The following is a 12134-nucleotide window of genomic DNA, read 5'->3' as shown; positions in this document are numbered from 1 at the left end:
TAACATGTCATTTTTTTTCGTACCGAGTGGATACAGCTTCGCATGATATGCTGCTGTAGTGTGGGCTTTCTTTGGTACCACATATATATATAATAAAAGTAAAGGTTCCATTTTTGTTTTAGACGGTATATGCTTAACTGAATTTGGTTTATGACTTTTCAAATGTTTAATTTGATATATATTTAATGTAATACTTCTTGATTTAATTTAATTTATATAATAAAAGTCATATTAGAAATTTTGCAAATAAATCTATTTGGATATGAACAAGAGTAGAAGGATAATATTCCCTAGATCCACGTGTGAATTATTTTAATTATCGCATATTATTTTAACAACAAAATTAGGCATCTAAAATTTTTTAAATTAAGCCCTCAGGCCTCAATTAAATCTTTGAATGCACGTATGTATGTATTGTCGTTGCAATGCACGTAATTTTTTATAAGACTTTTATCAATTTAATTAAATTTAATTGCTAAAAATATTTATAATGCAATATCACTATTTTAACAGTTAACAAACGATTGATGTAGAATATAAATATGAAAGATCTGGCTGTTATATGCAGCTGTGGTGTCAATATCAAAGTAATCGGACGGTCCAAATTCAAAGTATAATAATTAGACAATTCGATTTAAGATACACAAATGAGATAGTCTAATTTGTATCACACTAGTCACATGTGCATACATGATGGCTCTCCTCGGTTAAGTTCTCTCCTCTTCGAACTACAAATTACGTACCTGTATTTATATATTTAAAAAATTTCAGTGCATGTATAGCCTCTAAATCTAAAGCACGCATGAAAGATGGCTCCTCAAACGGATGTTGGTTTATTAGTGCATTTGCCACTTCTCCTACATTTGTCTTCATAGTGTTGTCAGCTTGATCTTCGTCTCTATCTGAGTCAATGACCTCATAATTGCTTTTAAACTCTTCCTCACTGTCACTGTTGTAATCTTCTCATTTAATATTTTGGTTGGCTTTAGATTGTTTGAATTCAATATACAACTCAATGAACGACATTTGAAAGCAACTTTTAATATACATTGAAAATATCTCTTGCATGTTCGCTTCATCAGTTACATATTTAGTTTGAATTTGAATAAATTCACCAAATACGGTATAAGATACTTGTATAAAATACATGATACTCTCATTGACATTTTAGAATTTATTTTCTCACAAATCACACATTTTAGTTTTTCAAATGAGATTGTGAATGGAACAACAATATCTAACGAATTCTCACATACAAATTTTATTCTTTCAGAAGTTTGTAACAAAATCTGAACATTATAATATACTTTTAATATAATCCTATCATCTATTTTTTTTTTCTCACATCAATATATATGAACTTCACCTGTAATTTTTTGAAGCACAAATAAAAATATAAGAGGAGGAGAGTTCTGGAGGAAGAGAGATCACTCGGATGCAAGTTGTGTATATATATAATGAAATAAATCGATTGATTTGATTTCTATTTAGGTATTAAAATAATTTTTTTAAGTAAATCGGATGGTGTGATTTATTTTTAATTTGCGTAAAATAAAAAAATTTAATAACCCTAAAATCGAACAGTTTGATTAACTCTATGTAATTTTAATTTTTTTTTCATACAAATCAGACTATCTAATTTATGTACCAATTTTTACCAATAAAAAAATCAAACGGTCAAAATTTTTCTACATAAATTTCAAAAAGTAACCACCATGTTAAGGTCTAGAACATCCAATCTGCATAACAAGACACAATACACACGATATGTATATAAAAAAGAACAAGTTGTAACTCGTGTTATTTATTAATATTATCAATTATCAAAAGTATATATAGAAATTCAAAGGAAAGAAATGATGATAGTACATATGCTATTGTTTTGAAAGTTACGTAGATATTTTCATATTTTAAATATAAAAATGATAATATTAATTAAAAGGAAAGTAGTATAGAGCGTTTGGCATAACCATGAATATATTAAATCCCATTAATTAAATCCCACATAATAAGTAGAAAGAAAAAACATGTATGTTACGGGTGAGTGATGTAAGATAAGACGTGTATTAACATGGCTGGCCATCTTTGTTTATGCATATAAATTAAACGTGTCTTCCCAATTTTCAATTGTTCTTTTCTAGTTAGCCAGCTTGCTAGGTCCATATCCATTTATGGAGGGAGAGGGACAAGATCATAACAACAACTACACTCGCCCTCTTCTCACACCGCCGCCGCCCGCCGCCGTATTCACCACAGAATCCCATGACATCCCTCCGATCAGCAGCCCCAGAATCTTCGGCAGGGAGTTTCTCCTCGAGTCCAAGAAGCTCTGGTACCTGGCCGGCCCTGCCATCTTCACCTCTGTCTGCCAGTACTCACTCGGCGCCATCACTCAGCTCTTCGCTGGCCACGTTGGCACCTTAGAGCTCGCCGCTGTCTCTGTCGAGAACTCCGTCATCGCCGGCTTCTGCTTCGGCATCATGGTAATTATATTAAAGGGATATTAAATACCAACAAGACCTCTGTCAACTCTTGTTTAAATATTGTATTGTGATTTGTGAGTTTTGCTACTCATAAATGATATGGAAAAGTATAGGGGCAACAACTTTTGTGTTTTCTGACTAGTACTTAACCATTAAAATAAAAGTGAGTGATTTCTCACTATTAGATGTAATTTTATACCATTAAAAACACTATTAATGATCAATTGATGGTTATAAAATACTAAAATTGCTGCCCCTAGCATTCCTCAAATGATATAGGCGTTATAATAGTACATTTGTACTTGTAGTCTGATCTGGTGTGTAACAAATTGAATTTAATATTGAATATAAAGTTAGAGTAAATTAGTGTATGTGGCATGATGTTTGGCATGAGTAATTGATAGAAATGAATGCAGCTTGGGATGGGAAGTGCGTTGGAAACGCTATGCGGACAAGCGTTCGGAGCGGGACAATTGAGGATGTTAGGGATTTACATGCAACGATCATGGGTCATTCTCAACACCACCTGCTTGATCCTCAGCCTTCTCTACGTCTTCGCCAAGCCGCTCCTCAATTTTATTGGCCAGACGGCCGCCATATCCAAGGCGGCGGGGGAGTTCGCCGTCTGGATGATACCGCAGCTCTTCGCATACGCCATGAATTTCCCGATCCAGAAGTTCCTGCAGGCGCAAAGCAAGATCATGGTCATGGCTTGGATAGCAGCGGCGGCGCTTGTGATGCATCTGCTGCTCAGCTGGCTGCTCATGCTGAGGCTGGGCTGGGGGCTGGTCGGGGCCGCGGTGGTGCTGAACGGGTCCTGGTGGTTCATAGTGGTGGCGCAGCTTGTGTACATCCTGAGCGGCACGTGCGGGAACGCGTGGAGTGGCTTCTCGCTAAAGGCGTTTGAGAATCTCTGGGGATTCGTTCGTCTCTCCCTTGCATCTGCAGTTATGCTCTGGTATCAAAATTTAAATTTATTTATTTCTTGGTCATATGCTGCCTGATGCATATGAGACAAAGTTACAAAATAAATTTTGTTCAAGATTGGTATATTCATAATTTGAAATACACGAAAAAATATTTATAATTTAAAACTAAAATTATGTATATAAATATAAATGTGAAGAATACATTGACCATACTCCATACCTAATATAAGTTTCTCACATACCCAAAAAAAATTTAATTTGATTTGACGCTTTTTGGTACCAACATATAAATAATAGAGGACAGAATCTAACTCGTTTCCCATGCTTCGTGCTTGCACTACAAAGATCGCGACATACATGTGGACGGCATTTATTGGTACAATAAATGTTAGCATAATATATATACCGATTAAATTAAAAATACACTAAAATTAATTATTAAAAATAATTATTAATGTATTTATATATAAATATATGTGTGATTAATTTATTTTTAATATATATTTATATTCTAATGTATGTTTGATGCCTTATCTATCTGGTGAGACCCCTCTCATCAATCACTCCGCTAATCAATATTCATTCGGAAATAAATTAAAGTTACCCTTTTTTCCCTTTTGTTATTGCTACAAAGATTTATTTTATGTGTTACAATAGTGCCTAATGCAGTAATGATTAAACCAACGTATCCACATGCCTTTGGAATCATCATAAATGACAAAATCAATATGAAACAAATTATAAAAGTCTTTCTGATTTCAACACATAATAAAGTTCGTACTTGGTAGTTGGTACAACACCTAAAGTGAATGAGTATGCATGCCATAAAAAAATATATTTATGTAAAAATCTTTTATTATAAGTATACCGTACCCGAGTATGAATTATTAAATCTAAATTTATATTGTGCAATGTGCAAACAGTCATAACTTGTTTTATTTATTATTCATTAATTATTATATTAATTAATAAATAATAAATAAAATAAGTTTGGATTATTTTTTTATCTCCTTAAAATTACCGTTATATAAATTATGATTTCTCATCACTATCCATCATTAGTATTTATATCATAGTGTGAACTTAATAAAATTTAAAGTAATGTTTCATGCAAAACTACCTTTTGAATCATTCCACACCCTTCCCCTCCCAAGAAAAAGACAAACATTTGTCGTTTTCTTTCTTTTCCTTGATATAAAAGTGATTGATCGAGTTAAGAGTGAGAAGTTTAAACTTTAAACTCCCTCAATTATTTAATTTGGAGTCTAGTGAATATATATCACAATGCTACAGACCCCACCAGCACCATGGTTTAAGCATTTTTGGAAAAGCAAAGAAGGACCTCATGGAAAACAGAAAGAACATTTCACACACGGCCTTACCGATACATATGGATGCACATGCTACAAATCCAGTATAAACTACATACAAATTCTGATCACTTTAGTAATGGATCTCACACACCTACAATTCTAAATTAAAATTCTAGAAAAATCAATGGAATTTATCTCCATTAAGTATTATCTAAACTGAAATTGCATACAATACAATAAGAATTGTTTTTTTTTTAATTTATTTATTTAAACTATTTTTGTTTCTTCCTCCTTTACCATGCATGCATACTTTTTCTGGGACGTGACCATGCACACTACTTTGTTATGTGTTTTTGCCAAAAGTAATTTTTAAATTTGTCCTTGAAAAATTAAGCACACGTTGGAATTGTCATATACTTAATCTTTCAGTATTAATTTGAATATTAACTGATGGGATACTTTAATTAATTGTGCTATGAGAATAGCCTATTTGAGTTTGGTGAAATCATATCTGACCTTGTAGCAATGGATTTGCAGCATGAACATCTTGGGTTGGACCGTGATGGTATCCTTTGGAATGAATGCAGCAGTAAGGTATTTATTATTGTGTAACACAAAAGCTTCATCCTAAAGAGTAAAGTGGTTATTGTTCAATTAAGATGAATTAATTTTGTTGAGTTGTGGGCAGTGTGAGGGTGTCAAATGAACTAGGGGCATCACACCCAAGAGCAGCGAAATTCTCGCTAGTGGTAGCAGTGATAACATCGTTTGTGCTGGGTCTAGCAATGTCACTGGTTCTTATCATGTTCAGGAAGCAATACCCTTCCTTGTTCTCAAATGATTCAGCGGTGAAGGAACTGGTGATGGAGCTGACACCAATGTTGGCCTTTTGCATCATCATCAACAATGTTCAGCCTGTTCTTTCAGGTGTTGCCGTTGGGGCAGGGTGGCAGAGTCTTGTTGCCTATGTCAACATTGCTTGTTACTATCTTTTTGGTGTTCCTCTTGGACTTATTTTGGGCTATGCGCTTGACTTTGGTGTCATTGTAAGCCTTTTTCTTGCTTCCCTTATTTGCCTTCTCTATTATTCAGTCCTGTGATATGTTATGATGGATATTTCCAGGGGATCTGGTCTGGGATGCTCACGGGGACCATTGTCCAAACTTGTGTTCTATTCATCATAGTATATAGAACTGACTGGGACAAAGAGGTAAGATCTTTGTGAAGATCAGACCATATCACATTGCATGCAAACCAATTTCATTATCTTATATTCATGCTAGTTTTGGGTGTTGATGGCAGGCCTCCCTTGCAGAAGATAGAATAAAGAAGTGGGGTGGGCATAAAGATTCAAAATCCAATGGTGTCGCAAATAATGATCAGCAAACATGAAAGTGTTGCAAATTCTAGAACCAAATTTTTTATGTATTTAATTTCATTTTGTCAAACTTGTGTTCAAGGGCCAACATTAGCCCAGTTGTATAATTTAGAAGTGTTATGCCTCGTTGGCTCGTATGATAGAAATGCTAAAAAGTAATCAACATTTATTATTTTTGACCATTAATTAGCTATCAATGTTTAAAAATATGGGCTAAAGTATGTTACTGAATTATAAAACCAAAGAAATTGAGTTGATACTTAAATGTGATGGTCAAAAACAATAAATTTTGTGATAATCCTCTAGCATTTCTCTATCTCCACCCCTCAAACAGGTTGAGGGGTGGCTGAGTCTGGAACGATAGGGCTGTAGTGGATGGGGTTGCTGCTGCTCATCCTTTTCTTCAACGGCGGCAGCTCCCTTCCCTCTCCTTTCTTTTGTCTTCCATTATCGCCTTACAATAGTTCACCTGTTTCTTTCTCAACACTCATCCCTTCTGAACTCTCTTTTATGTCACCATGCTACTTTGCCTCCCGGCTTGCAATCTGCAGGAAATTAAAGAATCAATTTAGAGGTTGTTGCTCTGTTTTGGTAGTAGTAGCTTTGTTGCATCCAAGTATAGCGCTCCATATCCAGGTTGTGTTCCCCATAGAAGTCGAAAAAATCTAATGGAGGGCTAAGTCATCCAACTGGAGGCCAGGTTTCCATGAATTACTGGAACAAATATCGTTGATTGAGGTGGCTGAAGGGTAGGATTAGGGATGGAATTGATTTGTAAATTCTATATTTTCTATGGGCTATCAGGTTTTCAGAGAAGCTCTTGGGTTTTGTGTTGGGACTATAGTATTAAAATATCATATATAACTTTAAGGTAGATCCATATGATTCTACCAACAAAAAAAAAAAGAGGTAACCTTCCAATGATAACAAAATATTACACAAATACGTTTTGCATAAATTGAAAAAAAAAAAAAGTGAACAAAAGTTTGAATTTCACACTCTAGTCCAAGCGAAGTCCAGCAGGAGAATGGAGGTAAAAACTTAAAACATTTCCCCCTTCCTGTGAGAAGATAACTTATTATGGTGTAAAATCCCAATACTATTACGACTACTGTATTTTCAATATCCATGCATTATTTATTGAAAATGGCGGAACAAGATTATCCTTAACAATTACATTGGAAGTTTGATTTTAGGCCGAAGCATATTGATTAGTGGACTGATGAATTTAATCGCTTCCATGCTAGCTTAGGGGAAGAATTGGTGGCTTAATTCGAGACTTTTTTAGGAATTGGCCCTTGGACCTTTATTGCTTGAGTCCATGTAAAATTCGTTCATAGTGTCGTTGGCGGCAAACAGTTATTGCTTGAAAAGAAGGAAAGAATGTTTGTATCTAACCCAAATAGAAAAGGCAACAATTGGGCTCGAGCTTCCTAGATTAGGGGTTCCTTCCACAATCCACACCCTTCTGTATCCTTTTGCGGTTAAAAATATTGATTCTTTGTTCAATAATAACATTGTGCTTCTAATTATTTGATAGAATTAGAAACCGTGAAGCGCCAATCAAGTTTGTCAACTTCAATTTATTTCCGCTAAGTTAGCAAAACCTAAATAATGATCGCACTCTCCATTAGGGTAGGGTTCCAGCATTTCACTTTGTGCAGCACAACTTAGTCAGATTTATTTTTTTTTTTTAAGAAAACCGTGAATTACCCCCCGAGTATTAAAGCTTCTTCACAATCTATTAATCCGTAGCCTACTAAAAATTAAGCAACTTCATAGCTTCTCTGCACATACCACCGCAGCTTAACAGATTGCAGAATAGATTTGGTTGCGTATATGAATTAAACAGATCAAAAGACAAACCTAGAATAGATTTCTCCAAGAATTCCTGTAGAACCATTTCCATTGCGCAAACTGGATTAATAGATTAACTAATCTAATTGAAACAACGGATCAGCGCATATGAAATAAACTTTTCTAAAATATATATATATCCTTAGCAATATAAGACAGCATTGCGATTCGGAAAATATCCATAACAGCATTTAATTAAAATTAAAACGATCAGAAACCAGAGTCTCAACAGATCACAAAACTTAAAACTCCTGAATGAAGAAAAAGAAAATGAAGTTTAAAAGGTAACCTAAGCGGTGAGAAGGACGGCGCCACCGTTCTCCTTGATCTTCTTCTCGGCGACCTTGGAAATAAGCTTAGCCTTGACGACAACAGGCTGGTCCTGAGGGAGCACACCTTTTCCCAAGACCTTGAAGTAACCGTGCTGAGTTACATCGATCAATGGAGCCTTCTTCTCCTTGGAGGCCTTATCCTTCACCTCTTGCGGGACCAATGACCACAGCTTGTCGATGTTAACGATTGGGCAATGGAACTTGTTGCGGAGCTTGTGAAAATACCGCATACCTACCTTACCGAAGTAACCGGGATGGTACTTGTCAAACAGGATTCTGTGGTGGTGCATGCCACCGGCGTTACCACGACCTCCTGGATGCTTACGGTGCTTTCCGATACGACCGTGCCCAGCGCTCACGTGACCGCGCTTCTTGCGGTTCTTCTTGAAGCGAGTTGTCATCTTCGGATCTCAAGCGAGCACTCTGAATGTAGGGGTTCGGCGGACAGAGATAGAGGAATTAGGGTTTGGGGTATTTTATAGTTGCGTGACGATGGATTTAGATTTTTTGGTTTATGGTTTTACTCCTAGGGTTTTGGTGTTATGGGCTTTTTTTTTTTAGAGTCCAGGCCAACAGACAAGCCCAAACCACAGAAAATCGGATCCCCAATCCTATGACCCGACCCGGAGTTGGAAGAGCTGTCCTTCCCCAATCTGCAGCTGTAGCTCCTTACCGGTACCTTATCCCGTTTCTGAAGACTCATTCCTCGCCGGCGGACCTGCTGCTCTCCCCGTCGTTCTCGCCTTGCTTGAGTTGCCAAGACGGAAGCGCCAAGGACGGAAGCGCGGCGCCTTCACTTCGGACTTCGCCGCCAAGAACCATACTATATTTGGGTTCTGAGCCTTTATTTGATAATGTCGGGCCAGAAATAAAGAAGAACCTGTTATGTTGTTGGCCCAGAAAACATCACAAAAATTTTTGTTCTTTAGGTGATCAATTACGACAAGTTTAATTTGATTTTGATTTGATTTGCTCCATGAGCATTCAGACTGATGTTGTTTCACCAATTTTATAACTGTATAACTATAGTCAAGTTAATCTCTTTTAATTAAGAAAGAAAAAGTTAATCTCTTGACAATACGGAAAAATTGAGCTTCAATTATCAAGTTAATCAAAAGCCGCCAATACGCGACACTTGACAGTCCACAACTAACCAACTACAGAGATCATATTCTTAAGTGCCAAGTAAATACACGCAATGCTTTAGTTTATTAGTTATCATCTATGTCTTGCAATAAGTATATTTAAATTTGAGATTGGTTAAGACCAATAAATAGTGAATAAAAACTCGTAATATTAATATTGTGATGTTATAATAAGTAGAAGCTGTTCAACCCACCCTTCTGGAAAAAGATTCCAAGTAAACTCACTCCATTATCTTCTCTCGCGGCTGTAATATCATTTCTTCTTTTTTTCAATTGGTTACAGACCACTTGATGTGAGGAACCTAAACCTTCTAAAGATGACATTTCATACGAATCAGACTCGAATAATGAAATAATTATTTTTTTGTGTGATTAGAAACTGGAAACGGTTTAGCAGAATTACTATGCCTGGGAAAATAATAAGACGGCATGTAATTAATTTTACAAATATATTCCACCAGTACAAACGGTACAACAATGTTACAGTGACATGGGGCTTCACATTAGAATCTATATATAATTATAATTATGTATATACAAATCAAAAAGAAAATCTAAGAGGTAATTAAGTAGAACGGATAGATGAGAAATTGGAGACGGCAAAATGTGTATGTATAAGTGTATGATCATTTTTGAATAATGAGGGCAGCACCAACCAAACCCAACCATACTGTCAATCCAATCCAGAAAGCTCTACTTTTCTCTAACCCAATTGGAGGTTTCCATACAAGAAAATCCCCAAGGTAATCTCTTGAAGATGGAAGCTGGTTGGTAACCGATCCACTTATTCGATCCTTGTCCTTGTACTTATCACTCCATGTTCCCGCATAGCTACATTGCATGGCAACAAATAAAAGATTATTTTTCTAATATGCTCCAAGTCACAAAAGTAACAAAGTGCAATTTAAATTACTATATATGCAGTTAATAGTTATGATCCACCACAATGTGACAAATGCCGATGGCAGTTCAGTGTATTGGGACACAGCTCACTGACAATAAGACATGAATAGAGATTATTACACATTGACGATTTGACATGAACAGTATGATGCAACAACTTGAGCAAGTTGCAACAAATGCAATTTCCTTCTCTATCACCTATACTCTATACAGGTCAATATAACCACTGAAAAAGATTGATAGGGAATAAAAAAGCAATGATATTTGTGGAAATCGAGCCAAGTTGCTTGTGTTCATTGTCTAGTTGTGAATCATGCATCAGCATAATTGGAAATCTTGACACTGAGCAGTAAACCACATAGAAGAAAAATAATTTCTTGCCACAAACTAGGATTGTATAAAGATTATGGTAAGAAGGAAAGAACCTGTCGTAACTAGAACCAATCAAGGGTATGGTGACCATCTCCTCTTGTGATATCTTGAGCTTGGGCGCTTGCAAAATGTAGCGAAGCTCAGAGGCCTGACGGCGGATGCTAATACTGGGGTGCGTCTTCTCTAGTTGCTTGTACAGATCAATGCAGTCTTTGTGGCGGTTGTTGGCCTCATAAGCCATAGCAAGCCATATTTGAATCTGAAATAAATAACAATTAACCCTAAACCCTCCACCTACACTCATCAATTAGAGAGATAAACAGAGAGAAGTGAGCCAACCAACCTCACCACCAAATAAAGTAGGCCTGGGGATGATAGTCAGTGCACCTTCAAGAAACTCAATGGCACGTCCGTACATGCCTTTTCCGTAAGCTTTCTGACCCAAATCAAACATCAATTGAGCCGTCGCTCTCCTCTCTTCTTGTTCCTTAGCCACCTGCACGGCACATTCATTCATTAAACATAAAAGTTAAGATCCCATCTCATCATGTATCTATCACCGATAGGTCAATTGAAACAGACAAAACCTTTTCGAGCTCTCTTCTCACTCTCATCTTCTTCTCTTCCTCGGTCTCCTCCGTACCTTCCTCTCCTCCTTGCGTCCCATCGCCGCCGCGGCTCTGCAACTCCTCGGCCTTCTTCTCAAGCGCTCTCCTGTCCTCGAAATCCCTCACTCTCCTCCGTATTTCATTCTCCCACTCCTCAGTCTCCCAGAACCCGCCGCCGCCGCCATTATTGTCCTCGTCGCTGGACTCGGCGTCATACCCGACCCCGTTCTTCTCGGAGTTGGACTTCCCCCGGGCCATCACCGCGCGGAGGTTGTTGTTGCTGCTCCGATACTCTCCCTCATGGTCCCTTCTGGGTGACAAGCTCAAAACAACGTCGATCCCGGCGGGGCGAATAAGCTTCCTGTCGAGAATGATGCTCCGCGGGGAAGCTATGTCTAGTAAGAGTGCCAGGTGGCCCAGATTCGCAGCCATGGCAGAAACAACAAGAGGAAGGAGAAAAGAAAGAAAGAAAAGCCGCCGGGAAGGGGAGGGGTTTGAGTGAGAAGTGAGAAGAGCGAGGGGAGAAGATATTTATGTTGGGGGGGAAGTTGTGACTTGTAAGGATGAAGATGGGCGCCAGTGTTGTCGTGTTATTGGTGCAATATTGGAACGTGGCTATGTGTTGGCCAGTGCCGTGTGCCACCTTTCCCGTGCAAAACGATGTCGTTTTCAAGGCTCTTATAAGATGAGAAAAAAGTCACCCAACAGTCTGTTACATGTTATCGACTACATCATCTCTAATATTCCTTTGAAGGAAAAAATGAAAGAAAAGAAAAGAGAGAAAAAAAATTAAAAAAAGAAAAGAATATTATTT

General features: G+C 37.1%; 3 protein-coding genes across 3 annotated transcripts; 1 reads left to right on the top strand and 2 right to left on the bottom strand.

The window, feature by feature from the left end:
- LOC107633791 (protein DETOXIFICATION 30) lies at window positions 2082–6687 on the top strand. The gene is made up of 9 exons (XM_021117440.1): window positions 2082–2483; window positions 2900–3481; window positions 4984–5087; window positions 5263–5319; window positions 5414–5771; window positions 5849–5935; window positions 6028–6285; window positions 6364–6512; window positions 6568–6687. Exons 1-7 carry the CDS (start codon window positions 2172–2174, stop codon window positions 6115–6117), a joined length of 1590 nt encoding a protein of 529 aa, XP_020973099.1. The 5' UTR covers window positions 2082–2171; the 3' UTR covers window positions 6118–6285; window positions 6364–6512; window positions 6568–6687.
- Window positions 8070–8765, bottom strand: LOC107631353 (60S ribosomal protein L27a-3). Its single transcript, XM_016334782.2, has one exon. It carries the CDS (start codon window positions 8691–8693, stop codon window positions 8250–8252), a length of 444 nt encoding a protein of 147 aa, XP_016190268.1. The 5' UTR covers window positions 8694–8765; the 3' UTR covers window positions 8070–8249.
- On the bottom strand, window positions 9832–11882 carry LOC107631354. Its single transcript, XM_016334783.2, has 4 exons — window positions 11300–11882; window positions 11056–11208; window positions 10766–10971; window positions 9832–10268 (listed from the first exon to the last, which is right to left on the bottom strand). Exons 1-4 carry the CDS (start codon window positions 11750–11752, stop codon window positions 10064–10066), a joined length of 1017 nt encoding a protein of 338 aa, XP_016190269.1. The 5' UTR covers window positions 11753–11882; the 3' UTR covers window positions 9832–10063.

Source organism: Arachis ipaensis, chromosome B03 (genome assembly GCF_000816755.2).
Source record: "Arachis ipaensis cultivar K30076 chromosome B03, Araip1.1, whole genome shotgun sequence".
Taxonomy (NCBI): domain Eukaryota; kingdom Viridiplantae; phylum Streptophyta; class Magnoliopsida; order Fabales; family Fabaceae; genus Arachis; species Arachis ipaensis.
Note: the sequence above shows the minus strand (reverse complement) of the source record. Positions and strands in the feature narration are given on the sequence as shown.